Below are 18,362 nucleotides of genomic sequence, written 5' to 3'. Positions count from 1 at the left end.
GCAATCTCGAGATGGGTGGTTGTCATGGATACCTGGGTCACATGCGTGGGTTTCCTGAAGCCAGCAGCAAAATGATGCTAGCTAGCTAGCGTTTTTTTACTGCCATTTTCATTCTGGTTTCATCAAAAGGCGGTAGCTAAATTAGCAAGCTATAGCTAGCTACAGATGAACAGAAATCGAGGATGGGTGTAACGTCAACAACATTTGTAACAAAAGGCTGTGTCTGGAATTATTTTTCAAGTGAGCTGTCAACCCGTGCAAGCCTGAGCTGGAATATTATTTGTAGTCATTTTATTTCCCTGACTCGTAATAAAACCGATTAGAAATGAGTATTGAAATCCCAGACGGACTGACGGAGCTGCTGCAAAGCTTTACAGTGGAAGTGTTGAGGAATCAGCCAGGAGACCTTCTGGACTTTGCCTTGCAGTATTTCATCCAACTGAAGGAGAATCGGAGAGGATCCGCCTTTGACAATGCCCGAGATTCAGCTAACGGTCGACCTGGTGGTAATGTTAGCAGTGGAAGATCGGTCAATTTTGCCGAGGAGGCAATGCAAATCGATTCGGAAAATGAAGAAGAAGATGATGATGATGAGGAGGAGGAATTCGTAGGTAGCTAACCTCACCGTTCTGCTAGAAAAGTCAGCACTGCCCGTTGTGGTGCTGCTAACCTTGATAGCTAGCTAACGACGTTACGGTGGCAGCCACTGAGAAAGTCAATCTCGCTAACGGTTTGCTACTGCTATACTATAGTTACAGTAGTCAACCCGGCTGACGTTAGCTACTGACCATTTTACCACCAATCCCTCGTGGACAGAGGGAAGTGACAACTTTCGCGATAATTGTACTTCTGGGTAAACAGATGCCAGGGCGAGAAAAGGCAATTGAACGCACAATCACGTCTCGAAGGGAAATGGCTATCTAGCTACCATCCCAAAACCTTGAATAACCCCTATTGTTTACTTTGGCCAGTGCGGAGTGGAAAGATCTTTCTGAAAGTGTCTGTTGCTATCCTGACCTGTGTGAGCATCATTAGCGCCAGCTAGCTAGATTAATTCCATGTTCGCTTGCTAACGTTAGCTGAAAACAATCAACGGTGATTTTAGATCAGAATGCTCTATCTGTTAAGCCAGAACCTTGTTACATCAATACATCTCATCTTCATGTAACTTTGTTTTATTAGCTCCGGTGATCAACAGATTCTTGAGAAGATCTTCAGGTAAGCAGGTTTTATATTCTAGCTATGTCATCTCATAATAGTGTAGTTAAAGAACTCTGGTTTGGTTGTCCCTTGTATTTTGCATCCACAAAAGTACTCACTCTTCCGGTGTTTTCTACAGATAGTGACAGGAAATGAAATCTGAAGTGTGTTTGATGGGCGTAATGATATCCTCTCTGTGGCTGGGACTATTGATCCAGTCCGAGCAGCAATTGCGGCTGTCATCACTATCACATATGTTAATAGTACTGTAGCAGGATCACACAAACGTCTGTCTGCTAGCCAGAGGGTTTTCAATGCACACAGTACTTAAGTATCAGGAGCAGTCTAGAGGTTCAGCATGTTCACCTATAGACATTACAGGCGTAAACAATGCTGGGTGAAATGGATTACACTGCAGACTATGTGACCTCCTGGGTTTGGTGTGGCTGGAATCACTCTTGGTATCCTGAGTGAAATCTGAAGGAGGCACTCAAGTGTAATGTGATGACTATTGTTCCTCTCCACAGTGTGTGCTGAAGCATTCAACCCTGATGATGAGGAAGAGGAGGACAAAGAGCCCAGGGTAAGATCACTTAACCTTCATCACTATCGGGTTGACCTTTAACCTCAAGTTAGCTAATGACGTGATGTCGCTGGACCACTGCAAACCATTGTTGGTCAAAACTGGTTTAGGTCGAACGTTTGTGAATTTATCAGGAACAAAAGAACAGTTCAGCATAAGAAGTCAGATGCTGAGTGAAACAGGGAGGGAAGGAGATTAGATGACTGTCTGCACTCTGTACATGAACCTGATACAGTAGCTATAATAATCCATGCTAATTATGGCTCTGCTCTGCTCTCTTCCAGATCACCCATCCTAAAACCGACGAGCAGAGGCACAGACTACAGGAGGCCTGCAAAGACATTCTGCTGTTCAAAAACCTAGACCCGGTAAATTGAATTGGGGTGGAAAGACTATAGGTTGAACAAATGCGTTGAGGAAAAGTCAACAAATGTTGTATATGGATGCTGCTGTGTGCCGTGTCACTGAAATATCTCTGTTTGTGTTAACAGGAGCAGATGTCCCAGGTACTGGATGCAATGTTTGAGATGTCAGTGGAGGCTGGCGAACACATTATAGACCAGGATGACGATGGGGATAACTTCTATGTTATCGAAAGGTAGGACTTCAGATTCATCAAGACATTGTAAGCAGTCTATACAACACTTTTTGAGACCAGGGCCCATATCCACAAAGCGTCTCAGAGTAGAAGGGCTGTTCTAGGATCAGTTTTGTATTTTAGATCCTAATGAATATAATTAGATGGACAGATCCTAGATCAGCACTCCTACTCTGAGACTCTGCTCCCGGATCTAAGGCACTGCATCTCAGTGCTAGAGGCTTCACTACAGACACCCTGGTTCGAATCCAGGCAGTAGCCACAACCGTCCGTGATTGGGAGTCCCATAGGGCGGCTCACTATTGGCCCAGCGTCGTCCTAGTTAAATAAAGGTTACAAAAAATACTGGCGACGATGGGTCTGAAATCGCATCCTATTTCCTGTATTATGCACTACTTTTGGCCAGAGTTGGGTGCAATAGAAGATTTCCCCATATAATAAATACTTATGCAATTAATGAATGGATCATTATGATGCTGCCTTCTTTCCCAGAGGGACCTTTGACATCCTGATGAAATCAGACAAGGTGGAGCGTGTGGTGGGTTCCTATGACAACCAGGGCAGTTTTGGCGAATTGGCCCTGATGTACAACACCCCCAGGGCTGCCACCATCATCGCCACCTCTGTGGGAGCCCTCTGGTGCATGGTAGGTTGAAGGCTTTCGGATGAACCAGCGGATTGTACTGTCGCTGATACGGATGAGAGGATGTGTAGGTAGGCTGTTACGTACTGTAGGTTTGAATGGTAGGTTATGCCCCCCCCCCCCCCCCCCCCCCCGTTAGATTGTTGAGTGAATTACAGAAGGGATGCCTAAAGCAAAACATGCCAACAGGCCTTAGTTGTCTGAAGGCATCAGCCTACTCACTTGAAATCAGTATCTTAACCGTTAACTTGGTTACTGGAGTTACCATGTGGTGTTTGGTTGAAATGATCTGAGGCCTGTGATGTTGTATGTACTCCAGGACCGACTGATGTTCAGGAGGATCATAGTAAAGAACAACCACAAGAAGAGGAAGATGTACGAGGCTTTCATCGAGTCTCTGCCCCTGCTCACATCTTTACAGGTAACAACTGTGATCTCTGTAGGCTGTTATCAATAAACCCTCTCAGTAAGGTGCAGAATGTTCGATTTGCCGGCTGGAGGGGGGGTGGGGGGGGGGGGGCAAGGAGTTTTCCCAGCGCCGCTAAAACCATTGACAACTGCGTGCCATTTTCAAGGGATTGTCAAATGAATGACCATTATTTGATTGAAGAACAAGTCAGAACTACTAATTTGGGATTATTCCATGCAAAACGGAAACGTCTCGGAGAGTGATTCTGACTGAGTGACACTCTTGATAATCAAATCAAATTGTATTTGTCACATGCGACGAATACAACCGGTGTAGACCTTACCGTGACGTGGTTACTTACAGGCCCTTAATAATGCATCACTAGCACAGTCCTAACACTTAGCATTCTATAGTATATACAATGCATAATGATATACACCTATAACTACAGCACAAGCGTGTTTATCGCCATCTAGTAGAGCATTGTAGCAGCTACCGCTCCTTTTCTCTCTTGTCCTGACAGGTCTCTGAGAGGATGTGTGTGGTGGATGTTCTATCCTCCAAGACCTACAGTGACGGAGAACAGATTATCGCTCAGGTAATTCTCTCTCTCATGATCCCTGTATTTGGAGAAAGTCCATGTAAAATGTAAGGGTTGCAACTAACTGCTGCTGTTCCTCCAGAGGGCCACTGCTAACTGCTTCTACATAGTAGAGTCTGGCCAAGTGCGAATAACCATGAATATGAGCAAGGTAAGGCTTACTCTATGCTTCTGGAACTGTTGATACGTATTCCTGCACATTTGATTGAGTTTTTATTGAACCTTTTATTTAACTAGGCAAGTCGGTTAAGAACAAATTCTTATTTTCAATGGCGGCCTAGGAAATGTGGGTTGACTGTCTCGCTCAGGGGCAGAGCGACATGTTTTTTAACTTGTCGGCTCGGGGATTCGATCTTGCAACCTTTCGGTTACTAGTCCAACGCTCTAACCACTAGGCTTACCCTGCCGCCCCCGCACATCTAAATATGTCTGGTTGAAATGAGCTGAAAGCACCGTTACCGAGCATGTCAATAGTACCGTTTGTCCTACGGGAACCACTGTATGTCTTGCATTGTCTGTCTGTCTGTCACCCCCAGTTGAGAAAGGAGGAGGGAGAAGGGGTGGAAGAGGAGGTGGAGATTGCCATGTGCACCAGGGGACAGTACTTTGGAGAGCTGGCTCTGGTCACCAACAAGCCCCGGGCTGCTTCAGCGTACGCTGTAGGAAACGTCAAGTGTCTAGGTAAGTAGATAATGACTGCAATCAGCTGGAGGGGCACTGCACTCCAGGAAGGATCTCAATACTCATGCTCTCTAGTCTAGATGATATCCAATAGCCTTGCTACGTTTAGCTTCATCCGATGTGGTTGTCCTTGTGTTTTTGTCTATGTGTGTTTGTGTGTTCTAGTGATGGACGTGCAGGCGTTTGAGCGTCTGCTGGGCCCCTGCATGGACATCATGAAGAGGAACATCGTCGACTACGACGAGCAGCTGGCCGCGCTGTTCGGACGTAACGCCGACATTCACGACAACGACGCGGCGTGATAGAGTACACTCGGCATAGACAGCTGAGACCTGATGGTTTTTGTAACAAGGGACTCCGAGACTCTCCTGAGGGGCCAAATACCCCTGGTACTGATCTGCTTCAACACACATCACCCACTGTGTTTATATTACAGTATTAGCAATCAGACCATTTTTAGATAGAGGTTTGTTCATACTGCAAACTCAGACTTCATATGAGATGAATCCCATTTGTGTAGTTTTAGTATTTTGTATGAAACACGAACATAGTGGTGTTTGTTAATGACCTTCAGATTCATTCCTGGCCTTATATCCAAATGGTACATATGAAGACACACTTCTATCAGGTTTGTCTAATAGATAAACCACGTTATGGCTTTTGATTCAAAATGAAACGTCGGGGTCATCTATTGTCCAGGCATTTAACCTTCCCTCACAGAAAACCACTTTACAAAGATGTCGCTATTTTTTTGTTGTTGCCTATAAATGTTACCACCAAGCACGTGAATTCATAATGGAATAAGATTGCACTTGTTGTTTCTTATCTCCCAGATGTGTTAGCGACTTTTTAGAGTAACATTTTAGTCTGGACAATTTATGTCATATGAAAACAACAGTGTTTCCCAAACAAAAAAGCAACATAGAGCTAGCTGGTAGTGGTATATTTCAGTGTACCTTTTATTTGCAGTTCTCAACTTTATTTAAAAATGCATATTGTACTTGAAGTTTGTAATAGTGTTATAGTCCTGAGTTAAGCATTTATGATCTAGTTGAAGAGCATTAGTAGCATATCATTTGTTAAACTGAGGTGTATTGTTTTTGTTAAATCAAATGGGACATTGACACAACTTGGTGCTCAGTAGCTAAAAGGCAGTATTTCCTGACAAATCCAAATGTGAAGTTGGTCTACACAGAACCAATTCATGAATGGACTGTGTTGCTTTACTTCATTTTTTTTGTACTAGTTATTATCTTATAAGCTGTGGATAAGTTGTCAGAGGATGTTTCTTTGACAGTGTCTTTTCCCATGTGATTTCTGATGTATCAGTGGGTGTTTTGGAGAGCTGTTTTTGAGATCAATATTTCCAACTGGTGAAACATGGGGTGTCTTCACAAGGGAAATACCAGATAGGGAAATTCTCTTAGTGTTTTGCATATTGCTGCTAGACCTACGTTTGGTACATAGTTTCTTTGGTACAGTCTGTTAAAAAAAAGAAAAGAAAGTATTTGTCTTTGTCATTCACGCACTGCTCTCCTTAATAGATTAGTACCGTAATTTGCCTTGTTGAACCAGAGATTTCATAAGTGTCATTATTTTAACCTGCCAATACTTTGTCAGATAGATGTTCAACCTTCAATGCAAGTGAATCTCTGAACCAGTTTTATCAGTCAACTGAAAGGATTTATCTTGCCTACCTCTGCACATACTTACCTTTGCCAACAACGGGTGTCTGCCATTCCGTGTGTCATGGTGTTAATGTCAGTGTTCTGTGTGTAAAAACAGATTTGTTTTCATTTAATATTTTTTTTAAGGGTCCACTCCGGCACTTGCTTTGCAGTTTCCCATTTTTCTTGTAATGTTGTTACAATTACACCTAATTTCCTGAGTATTTTCAGCATCTTAACTGTTATTTGAATTTCCATTGCAATAAACTTGTGTTTTGTATAAATAATTGACCATTTGCATATTTTACTGTTGTGTATATTACACATGTAAACGCAAACAGCAAATGCATGCATGTTTACAAACCTTTTATCAAAGACAGTCTGTGCCTTTATTTTTTTGACTGTCTTTGTCTGCCAGTCCCTGAAATTGTAGTCAAAACTGTAACCAAACCTCATACAGTATAAAAACTACAATAGCTAGTTGCATGGTTGATTGAAGTCGCCCAATTAGAGCCATCTAAGAGATGAGGGACATGGATTACAGCCAAAAGGAACAGCGCAAACAAATACGAGGGTGTATTTACTCAGCGAATAACCAATTAACAAGAGAGGAGCCATAGATTGACGTCTGAAGCCACCAATAATGTTTGCGAAAAAGAATAATATTTATCTCTCACTTCTCGTTGATGGCGACTGTTTTGGTGAGTTGCAAAGAAAGTTTATTAGAAATACAGTAGACAAAGGGTTTAATTAAATGAAACGAAGAAATAAATAGCAGAATATTACAGACGGATAGGAAAAAGGTGAATTTGACATTGCCTCCTTCAGTTTCGAATGACATGTCAGATCGCATACAATGTTCATGGTTGGCGTTTAGTTTTCTTAACCAGCTTGAGCAAGAGACGAATGCATAGGCTCGCTCATACTTTCATTTCATTGTATACAAATATTGACATTTGCTCCTCGTGACATGTTTTACTCTATTCTACTTCTGCATATAGCACAAGGTCCAATTTCTGTCAGCTCGACACTTCTGTATTTTGACAAAGCCTTGGCCAAATTAGGTTGCGTTTGCCAAATCAATGGGATCGTGTATTACTATGTAAGTATTTCGTTGAAAACCAAATCACTCGGCAGTAATAAAGTTTGCTGTCAATGGCGGGTAATAACTATTTAGGAGATATTTTCGTGGTTTTAAACTTATGGGTGTGAGTTATCGTCCATTCACAGTATTGAATGAATGAGCTCAAATGAGCATGCGCGATGTCCTGAACGTTTATAAACGAGGCCTGCATGACATGACGCTGTTGAGGAATCGAAAGGAAAAAGTTCTGTCTACGTTGATTACACAATTATATGAGTCTTTCTTGTTTTGTGATAGTTTCTCTCAATTTCCAAAACAAATGTTGACAAAAGGCAAAGGCGTAATTGGTTCTGCATAAGAACAGTCACCTCAGCCCCCCCCCTTCCCTTCCTCATCTCACCCTTTTCCAATGTTGTACACCAGGGAACACTGTCCCGCGAATGTCCCGTGAAACCATCCAGTTGTCCCGCATTTGGTTATTTTAAATGTGGTCACCCTAGTCAAACATATTGTGTTCACGTTCAATAACTTTGTTAATAAATCGTTAATGAACGAATGAATGGCGTGTGTATGTTTGTGTCCAGTCAGATGAGCTAAAGAAGCATTATAACATGGTGTGGGAAGTTAAGAGTCCTCTGAGCAGCAGCAGTACTATGTTGGATATCACAGGGCCAGAGGCAGGTAGAGACCAGGGATTGGTCCTGCTCCAGTGTGAAGAACAGCTGCCCTCCTCCCCCGGATGCCCCACCAGTGTCAGCCACATGGAATACGGTAATCATAAGCTAATGTCATGTTTATGATGTGATTATACATGTGTAATGTAGGCTACGCTTTCTACAGGTACAGGTAATGGCAAGTCATTAGCATACTTTTAAATTGGAAAGCACCTTTTAAACATCATTAAGCAGAGGGATGCAAATACATCATTCCTGATTTACTGTGAAACATCATGCTTTTGGAGCTCTGTTCATTCTAATTGTTCTATTTACATATTTAACCCCTTAAAGAAACTCTGGTCAACCCAGTTATTCTATTTCTATCATTTCCCCTTAGATGACCTCCCGGAGCTGGAGGAGGTGGAGGAGGACCAGACAGCCGCTGTTGTGTTTCAGGTGGGGGCGAGGGTGTCCCATCAGGAACGTGATGGACACTCACACACTCACACGGCCGGGCCCCCGGACACACACTGGCTCACACAGCTAGCTCACATTGCCACGGGCCCCCAGAGTCCCTTGCTACAGGGCTCCACTCAGGTCGTCAGGTAAGGGATGTTACTGTACCCCCCCCCCCCCCCCCCACACACACACACCTGCTCCCATTTTAATACTTCATAACTGTCAATTTCTAACTACCCCAGTTCAACTCCCATCCACATCTTTGGCACCAGTAGTAACCTCCATTCCTACGCCCGGCCTCCCCACACCCGGCCTCCCTGCACCTCCAGCAGCCTGCCCTCTAGAGGCCAACACAGGGAGTGCAGCAGGCGTGTCAGGGTAAGATCTGTTATGCTACACTACATCCACTAGGTGGCAACATTGGACCAGTGCAGCAAATGCACAGCACTGCTTTTACTGAGAATACACACACACACACACACACACACACACACACACACACACACACACACACACACACACACACACACACAATTAGACAATTTGAAGTCAATCGTCTTTCCCCATGAATGAAGAAATATGGAGTTGTTTGAGAATATAAATGAGTTATCTAGCTAACTAATTGATCCTACTTTGGTGATAATCCCGTCTGGTCTCTCTCCTCTCTACAGGTCAGTAGTGAGTGTGAGTCTGCTGTGTACTGTCACTCCTCTGTGTCTGATGACGAGGACATGGGCTGGAGCCACTCTTGGCCACCTACTGCCTGGCACTGCTTCCTCAAAGGTACATATATATATATATATATATATATATATATATATATATGCACTTATCGGCCAATTTATTAGGTACGCCACCGCTTTCACGAAAATGGATTGCTCCTACAGACAGTGAGTCAAGTGGCTGTGGCTTACTATATAAAGCTGGCAGACAGGCATCGAAGCATTCAGTTACTGTTCAGTTATTGAACGTTAGAATGGGCAAAACCAGTGACCATAGCAACTTTGAGCATGGCATGATCGTCGGTGTCAGGCTCGCTGGATCCAGTATCCCAGAGTCGGCCGCCCTCCTGGGCTTTTCAAGCACGACAGTGTCTAGGGTTTTACCAATAATGGTACAACAAACACAACCATCCCGTCAGCAGCAGTCCTGATGGCCAAAACAGCTCGTTGATGAGAGAGGCTGAAGGAGACTAGTAAGAATCTTGCAAGCTAACAGGTAGCCGCAAACAGACAAATAATGGCGCAGTACAACAGTGGTGTGCAGAACGGCATCTCAGAATGCAGAACTCGTCGATCCTTGTCATGGATGGGCTATTGCAGCAGACGAACACACCAGGTTCCATTCCTATCAGATTAAAGAAGAAGTGGCTCCAGTGGGCACGTGATCATACTGGACAACTGTGGAGTGGAAAGACATCGCCTGGCTCAACGAATCCCGGTTCCTGTTGCGTCAAGCTGATGGCAGAGTCAGGATTTAGCGTAAGCAGCACGACTCCATGGACACAACCTGCCTGGTGTCAACAGTACAGGCTGGTGTACTGGTGTGGGGAATGTTTTCCTGGTACAAGTTAGATCCCTTGATACCAATGAGCGTTTCCAACAGCTTGTAGAATCCAGGCCCCGGATAATTCAGGATGTTCTGGAGGCAAAGGGGGTACTGGTACCTGGTACTAGATGTACTTAATATACTTGCCACTGACTGTATACGTCAATGTGATCACTTCCGGTACCCGAACGCCTGACCTTGTGCAATGACTGTTAATCAGTTTAAAAAATATATTTCTTCCTGTGTCCTCAGGCACTCGTCTGCAGTTCCATAAGGGTTCTAGTGTGGAGTGGCAGGATGCTGAGGAACTGGTGTCGGACCAAGACTTAGACGATGAGACAGAGGCTATATCCCACCCCCTGAAGGTACATACTCATTTAGAGGCAATATCACATCCCCTGAAGGTACAATAATGCCAAGCTCAGTGGACTGATATGCGTTCCTGAGTAACACAAATGAACAGACATTCTTTAATCTGGTCTCCTATCATCTCCTATCTCCCTGTGAGCCCCTTGTGAGTACAGTTCCCCATCACTAACCCTGTTGTGTCTTGTCCTCAGGGCTATGGTCGTGAGGGCCTGAGGCTGGTGTCCCACACAGAGAGCCGGGCGTTTGGCCAGTCCGTCCTCAAGCTGACCTTTGACCCAGGTGCCTGTGGGGAGTGGCATCTGTCCGCTGAGTGTCAGCTGGACCACCCGTTCTATGTCAGAAACAAAGGTCAGAGGCCTGGATTGTGTGTGTGGGTGATGTGTGTGTAACGTATGTAAAGTATAAGGTGTGTGTAACGTGTGTTTTTCTAACTTGTGTGTGTGTGTTCCTGTGGCAGGCTGGTCGTCGTTCTACCCCAGTCTGACCGTGGTGCAGTATGGGATCCCGTGCTATGAGGTGATGGTGGGTGACGTGTGTCTGCCTCCTGGACACAGAGATGCCATCCACACTGACGACTCCTTGGTGTTCGACACGTTCAGGAGGTAAAACCTCTCAGCGTTAGTTCAATAGCGGTGGTAGTGTCCATTTCTGTAGTTTACAATGCATGTGTGACACACTGGATTTGAACCGCAGCTCAAGACTGTGGTAGTCCCCCTGAGCTAAAGCCTCTCAGATCTCAGTGTGTGACTCTTCTTTGTGTTCCTGTGTTTTTCACGTCAGTTATGACTTCACTCCCCTGGACTCGTCGGCGGTGTACGTTCTGAGCAGCATGGCCCGGCAGCGTAGGGCCTCCCAGTCCGGCGGGGGCGCCGTCAGCCCCGACCAAGACACACACCGCAACAAGCCAATTAAGAGCCAGCGGGACTCAGGAGCAGCCGGCGTGGCTTCGCCCACGAAGTGCAAGCGGCCAATGAATGCATTCATGCTATTCGCAAAGAAGTTCAGGTTGGAGTACACCCAGATGTACCCTGGGAAGGACAACAGGTGTGTGTGTGCGCAGTTGTGTGTGCAAAAAAATCTCTGAATTCCCTGGACTAAAAAATTAAGTGAAAATATGTGTGTGTGTGTGTGTGTGCTGCCCTCAGAGCGATCAGTGTGATCCTGGGAGAGAAGTGGAAGAAAATGCGAGGAGAGGAGAGGAGGATGTACACCATGGAGGCCAAGGCCCTGGCTGACAAGCAGAAGAGACTCAACCCGGACTGCTGGAAACGCAAGAGAACCAACTCAGTGAGGAGAGGACACACACACACACACACACATATCCTATGAAGCCTATTGTATGGTGTTCATTTTAATATCAGCCCCTTGGAACTGTTCCTAACCTTTCCTCTCTCTCTTCATCTTGTTCTCCGTTACAGGGTTCCCAGGGGAACTAAGAGACGCAGACACACGAGAGAGGGATGAGGCAGATGACAGGAGAAAAGAGAGGGAGACGATGGAGGGGAGGGCAAACTTGGAAGAGGGGTGTATGGGGGGAGGCAGTACACGGAAGACACATGCGCGCGCACATACTCACACACACACTTTAGATTCGAATATAGATGTACAGTTGAAGTCTGAAGTTTACATACACCTTTGCCAAATAAACTTACGACTTCAACTGTATTTGTCAAAGGTGTATGTAAACTTATGACTTCAACTGTACATACACTTAGGCTGGAGTCATTAAAACTCGTTTTTCAACCACTCCACAAATTTCTTGTTAACAAACTATAGTTTTGGCAAGTTGGTTAGGACATCGACTTTGTGCATGACACAAGTAATTGTTCCAACAATTGTTTACAGACAGATTATTTCACTTATAACTCACTGTATCACAATTCCAGTGGGTCAGAAAATTACATAGAATAAGTTGACTGTGCCTTTAAACAGCTTGGAAAACTCCCAAAAAGTATGTCATGGCTTTAGAAGCTTCTGATAGGCTAATTGATATAATTTGAGTCAATTGGAGGTGTACCTGTGGATGTATTTCAAGGCCTAACTTCAAACGCAGAGGCACTGAGTTTAGTGTATGTAAACTTCTGACCCACTGGAATTGTGATACAGTGAATTATAAGTGAAATAATCTGTCTGTAAACAATTGTTGGAAAAATGACTTGTGTCATGCACAAAACGAGTTTTAGTGACTCCAACCTAAGTGTATGTAAACTTCCGACTCCAACTGTATATATAATATACTAACTGTGCTTGAACATAAGATATCTTTTTTATGTCCGACTTGCCTTAATCTTCCAAAGCAAGAATGTATTCTTTTTTAAATCATTTTTGATTCATTTCAGGTCATTTCATACCTTATAGCTTGAAAACATGAGCCCCTGTGGTGCTGTAGAGTAGGGAAAGGGGAGGTGAAAACAACATGTCTATTTTTCAACCAGAGATGAGTCTAGGGAATTTAAAAATGCTTCCGATTAGGCCTATATTTGTATAACTTTATATGTTATTGCTATTTTATTTTATTATTACTATTTTCACTTTGTACATGCAGAGGGGAAGGGATGGAGGGGTGGGTGGGATATGTGCTTAACCTTGATTCTTGCTGTATTCCAAATGGACACCTACCCCTTAGGCACTTAAAAGGAAAACTACACTCAAAAACAATATTTTGGTGTTTGTTACATTAGTCCACTGTTGATACCAAAATGTTTGCATGTCAGCGGTTTTCAAGATGCTGGACTTTCAAGAAGCAAAGTGTCACTTGCCACATCATAGTTTTTGAGTGGATGTTTCCTTTAAAGTAGATCTTATCTAGTCGTCTCATATCGACACTAGTGTCCAGTGGGTATGGGTTGGTTTGGACCTGGGCATATCTTACCCAGGTCAAGTGCACTGGGTGTGTGAGAAACGACTTGGCCATATGTTATATTATAATGATGTTAACATACCTATGGGACGGACATGCATACTCTCACTGCAATTATGCATTATATACACTGCATCGTCTGTACGGCGGACATGTGTTGTGTACATCAATATGTAACGAATAATTCAAGTACAACTATGCGCAAGTGTAATTTCGGACTCAATCTCAGTTCTAACTACCAAGATTGTGAAATTGATTTGATTAAGTTTATTTATTTGTCTTCACCAATAATGTACAGGTCCTTCTGAAACTTGTACCCACAACGCTCTTGTATTATAGTATGAATAAAAGCATGGATCTGAACTGTTTTTTTTTTTTTTTTTGAAAGAGTTTCTTTGGGGTGACAGGAGAGATTACTGAGAGCACGACAACAGTTTGTTGTGATAGTAAATGACGAGGTTAAGGTTTAGAGAACATCTTTACTCATCCTGTTCAAATATACAGTGCTGTTTATAATAACCTTATGACTACTGAAAAGTCCAAACTTTATCATGTTAAAAAAAGATTTAAAAAAAAAACAAATAAGCATTATTGATATTTGAACTAAATTATCAACACAGTAATACCCCCCTCCCCAAAGAAAACAGACGGGAAAAACACAGTAATAACGTTTGTAAATGGCTAGAAAGTCAACTTCATAATAAAATATCAAATCTAGAGGTATAAATACATTTGGCCTTTTGATAGTGGTCAACTATTATTATTTACATAATGAGATAATATTACAGAATTTCATCTCTTATTCTCCAAGTTTAACGCCAGTATTTACACAAGTCATCCACAAGAGCAAGAAGAAGCATACAGTAGATAGAATGACAGAATACAGAAAGGACATTTATCCCTTTTAAGTAATTACATACAAATAAGACATTTCAAAGGGATAGATAGTTAAATCACATAACTCAAAAATGTTAAGTTAAAAAAAAAAAGAGTACAGAACATTTGGCATTAGTATCAAAACAGTTTTAAAGTACAACATGAATTACAAAAGGCACAGAATACCCGACCCCCTAGCAGCCAGTTGCAATGTGTGGTCATACATGCAAAACAGTATGTTTTATTCTGATAATTGGATGCTTAATCTCATGTATTTTGTAGCTAGCTAAGCCTATCACTCACAATTTGCTAGCTCATGTCTCTCTCTCTCAACATAAAGCACAGTGTATCTCCCAGAGCGTGTGGTGCTCTGTGTGTCTGTGTGTGAGAGGTTACATGAGGGACTCCAGGCTCTCTGCTGCAGTGGTGGCCCCCAGAGGGACAGAACCGTTGGTCTCAGGGGACTGTAGGGCCCTCTGGTCATCCTGGCTGTCCACCAGACTCAACACGGCCCTGTACATGAACTGGTACTGCTCCTAGGAGCGGAGTGGTGAAAGACAGAGTCAGTACAGGATGGGCCAGGTACAGGGTGCAAATTACGGAGGCGCCAGGGGGCTCAGTTCCCCTGAACGAGATGTTAGCTCCTCTAAAAAAATAATGCTAATTTGTCCATTCTAATTCAGTGATGAATATGTTTACAGTGGTATATATTAAAATAAAAGCTTCCTAATGAAACGAACACCCCCACCTCTCTGTCATAAGTCTCGCCGCCATTGGACACTTGAGCAGTAGAAACGCGTTCTCTGGAATGATCACGCTTCACCATCTGGCAGTGCGATGGATGAACATGGGTTTGGCCAGAATGCATAGTGCCAACTGTAAAATTTGGCGGAGGAGAAATAATGGTCTGGGGCAGTTTTTTATGGTTTGGTCTTTGCCCCTTAGTTCCAGTAAAGAGAAATCTTAATGCTACTGCATACAATGAAATTCTAGATGATTCTATGCTTCCAACTTTGGTGTCCACATACTTTTGGTCATGTAGTGTACATTAATGACAGTAGACCTATAGTTGACTCTTTCGGTTAAAAGCTTTCGATTTTGCAATGGCATAGGCCTACAATATTTTGGATTTGTGTGCCTATGAGGACCGTTTTCACGGCAAAACATACCCATAATATGTTACGAATTACAATTAGTTAGCAATTGTTAAATGGTTAGTAGTTACAAATAACACAGTCATAAATGTCATTAATGTAAGAAAGGAAAAGTAATGTTTGTTTTATGTCACATGATCTGTGAAGACTCCAAGCAATAACTCATGAATGTTTTGATTCAACTCATGCATTATTTGAACGTAGGCTACCTTTTCTGCATGTGTTCTTGTGTGTAAAACTGCCTCGGCTGAGAGGGTAGGCTACCTGCTCTGGTGTAGGCTTAGTGGAGGGTAAATGCAAGTTTACACACCCTTTCAGAAAAATGCATTGAAAGTATAGAGAGCGTATGTCACGCCCTGACCTTAGTTATCTTTGTTTTCTTTATTATTTTGGTTAGGTCAGGGTGTGACTAGGGTGGTATGTTTCGTTTTGTATTGTCTAGGGGTTTTTGTATATCGAGGGGTTTTTGTATGTCTAGGGGTTTATATGTCTATGGTTGCCTAGATTGGTTCTCAATCAGAGGCAGCTGTTTATTGTTGACTCTGATTGGGGACCATATTTAGGTAGTCATATTCCTATTTTGTGGGTTGTTATTCTATGTTTAGTTGCCTGTTCTGCACTAGCCATATTAGCTTCACTGTTCGTTTTGTTGTTTTGTTAGTTTTGTTCAGTGTTCGTTCTTTATTAAATAAGATGTACGTGTACCACGCTGCGCCTTGGTCTCCTCCATATAACGAACGTGACCGAACAGCCCACCATAAAAGGACCAAGCAGCGTACTAAAGAGGAGTGGACATCCTGGACCCGGGAGAAAGAGGAGTGGAGGACATCCTGGACCTGGGAGGAGGTAATGGCAGGGGACAAGACCCTGCCATGGAAGCAGGTGGAGATAGCACAGGAGGAACGGCGACGATACGAGGGGACACGGCTAGCACGGAAGCCCGAGAGGCAGCCCCAAGATAATTTTTTTTGGGGGGGCACACGAGGAGATTGCCTGAGTCAGGTTGGAGACCTGAGCCAACTCCTCGTGCTTACTGTGGGGAGCGTGTGACTGGTCAGGCACCGTGTTATGCAAAGATGCGCATGGTGTCTCCAGTTCGCATTCGTAGCCCGGTACGCTCTATTCCAGCTCCTCGCATTGGCCGGGCTAGAATGGGCATCCAGCCAGGAAGGAAAGTGCCGGCTCAGCGCTCCAGGTCTCCAGTTTACCTCCTTGCACCAGGATATCCTGCGCCGGCTCTGCGCACTATGTCTCCGGTGAGTCTGCATAGCCCAGTGCGTCCTGTGCCAGCACACTGCATTTGCAGGGTGAAAATAAACATCCAGCCGGGACGGGTTGTGTCAGCTTTACACTCCAGACCTCCAGTGCCGACACCACGCACCAGGCTTCCAGTGCGCTTCCAGAGTCCAGTACGTCCTGTTCCTCCTCCCCGCACTCGCCCTGAGGTGCGTGTCACCAGCCCGGTACCACCAGTACCGGCACCACGCACCAGGCCTACAGTGCGCCTCGGCAGTCCAGAGTGTCCGGCGACAGTACCCAGTCCAGAGTGTCCGGCGACAGTTCACAATCCGGAACCTCCAACGACGGGCCACAGTCCAGAACCTCCAACGACGGGCCACAGTCCGGAACCTCCAACGACGGGCCACAGTCCGAAACCTCCAACGACGGGCCACAGTCCGGAACCTCCAACGACGGGCCACAGTCCGGAACCTCCAACGACGGGCCACAGCCCGGGGCCTTCAGCGACGGTCCCCAGCCCGGGGTCCCCAGCCCGGGGTCTCCAGCGACGGTCCCCAGTCCAGAACCTCCGGCGATGATCCACGCAGCGAGGGTCCCCAGCCCGGGGCCTACGGCAAGGATCCGGAGACCAGAGCCTCCGGCGATGAGCCACGGGTCAGTGCTACAAGAGCGGACTCAGTGTAAAGAAGGGGGGCGGCGTCCAGAACCAGAGCCGCCACCGAGGTTAGATGCCCACCCAGACCCTCCCATATAGGTTTAGGTTTGCGGCCGGGAGTCCGCACCTTTGGGGGGGGGCACTGTCACGCCCTGAGGTCAGGATGTGACGAGGATGGTTTGTTTAGTTTTGTATTGTCTAGGAGTTTTTGTATGTCTCTGGGTTTTTCTGGTCTAGGGGTTTATATGTCTATGGTTGCCTAGATTGGTTCTCAATCAGAGGCAGTTGTTTTTTCGTTGTCTCTGATTGGGGACCATTATATTTAGGTAGCCATATTCCTAGGTAGCCATATTTTATGGGTTGTTAATCTATGTTTAGTTGCCTGTTCTGCACTAGCCATATTAGCTTCACGGTTAGTTTTTGTTGTTTTGTTCAGTGTTCGTTCTTTATTAAAGAAGATGTACGCTTACCACGCTGTGCCTTGGCCTCCTCCATTTAACGAACGTGACAGCATAACTCTTTTCACCACAATTGGCAATCATAGTTTACTCACCTTTAATTACTTTTTTACCACTACACACTGACTACTAATAGGCCTATTTCAAGTTCATAGTTATTACACATTATAGCCTAGTCTTGTAAGTTGACCTTGGGTGTTAGGCTGACCATCCCATTTTTTCCCAGGACAGTTTTAGGCTCATTTTAGATGTCCTGACTTTTCAGGCTACAAAAAAAGGTTGATTTGTCAGAAGGACACATCAATTAATGTAGAACTATTCAATGGCAATCGCTGAATGTCATTAGGAAACACTTCTTGGTGTTTTGTAACAGATGTCTATTTCCATTCATCAAATAGCAAGACTATACATGCAGTTTGGATGCTGGATTCATTTACGTCTTTATTATTAGGCCACTCAATAGAGACTCCCTGAGTGTTATGATGTAATTGGCACTCTGGCCAGGTGTGTGTGAGAGCCATTTACTTCCCGACACAGACAGTCACCCCTCATAGCCTGGTTCCTCTCTATGTTTCTTCCTAGGTTCCGGCCTTTCTAGGGAGTTTTTCCTAGCCACCGTGCT

The 18,362-nt window shown here is 44.4% G+C and overlaps 3 protein-coding genes across 7 annotated transcripts in view; 2 read left to right on the top strand and 1 right to left on the bottom strand.

The window, feature by feature from the left end:
• On the top strand, positions 1-6,669 carry LOC110490268 (cAMP-dependent protein kinase type II-beta regulatory subunit). The gene is made up of 11 exons (XM_021563564.2): positions 1-611; positions 1,183-1,218; positions 1,728-1,783; positions 2,068-2,151; positions 2,275-2,381; positions 2,874-3,027; positions 3,344-3,445; positions 3,957-4,031; positions 4,117-4,185; positions 4,571-4,715; positions 4,881-6,669. Exons 1-11 carry the CDS (start codon positions 326-328, stop codon positions 5,015-5,017), a joined length of 1,251 nt encoding a protein of 416 aa, XP_021419239.2. The 5' UTR covers positions 1-325; the 3' UTR covers positions 5,018-6,669.
• Positions 6,670-6,966: 297 nt separating this feature from the next.
• Positions 6,967-12,316, top strand: LOC110490265 (HMG box-containing protein 1). Of its 4 annotated transcripts, none has more exons than XM_021563559.2 (11): positions 6,967-7,083; positions 8,136-8,237; positions 8,520-8,727; positions 8,824-8,959; positions 9,253-9,364; positions 10,382-10,494; positions 10,690-10,846; positions 10,956-11,100; positions 11,279-11,542; positions 11,644-11,785; positions 11,917-12,316. In XM_021563559.2, the coding sequence occupies exons 1-11, from the start codon at positions 7,026-7,028 to the stop codon at positions 11,932-11,934; spliced, it is 1,455 nt and encodes a 484-aa protein (XP_021419234.2). In that variant the 5' UTR covers positions 6,967-7,025; the 3' UTR covers positions 11,935-12,316. The 4 variants fall into 4 exon arrangements, with proteins under 4 accessions (XP_021419234.2, XP_021419233.2, XP_021419232.2 ...); XM_021563558.2 differs by having other exon boundaries at positions 6,998-7,083; positions 8,051-8,237; positions 8,857-8,959; XM_021563557.2 differs by having other exon boundaries at positions 6,998-7,083; positions 8,051-8,237; positions 8,854-8,959.
• Positions 12,317-13,610: 1,294 nt separating this feature from the next.
• LOC110490740 (receptor-type tyrosine-protein phosphatase zeta) overlaps positions 13,611-18,362 on the bottom strand; it is a 56,630-nt gene continuing 51,878 nt past the window's right edge. For both annotated transcript variants that reach the window (XM_036944562.1, XM_036944563.1), the window contains one exon: positions 13,611-14,770. In XM_036944562.1, the coding sequence (XP_036800457.1) occupies positions 14,627-14,770 (144 nt within the window). In that variant the 3' untranslated portion in view covers positions 13,611-14,626. The remainder of the gene's footprint in view (positions 14,771-18,362) is intronic.

The sequence above is a fragment of the Oncorhynchus mykiss genome, chromosome 15, assembly GCF_013265735.2.
Source record: "Oncorhynchus mykiss isolate Arlee chromosome 15, USDA_OmykA_1.1, whole genome shotgun sequence".
NCBI lineage: Eukaryota > Metazoa > Chordata > Actinopteri > Salmoniformes > Salmonidae > Oncorhynchus > Oncorhynchus mykiss.
Note: the sequence above shows the minus strand (reverse complement) of the source record. Positions and strands in the feature narration are given on the sequence as shown.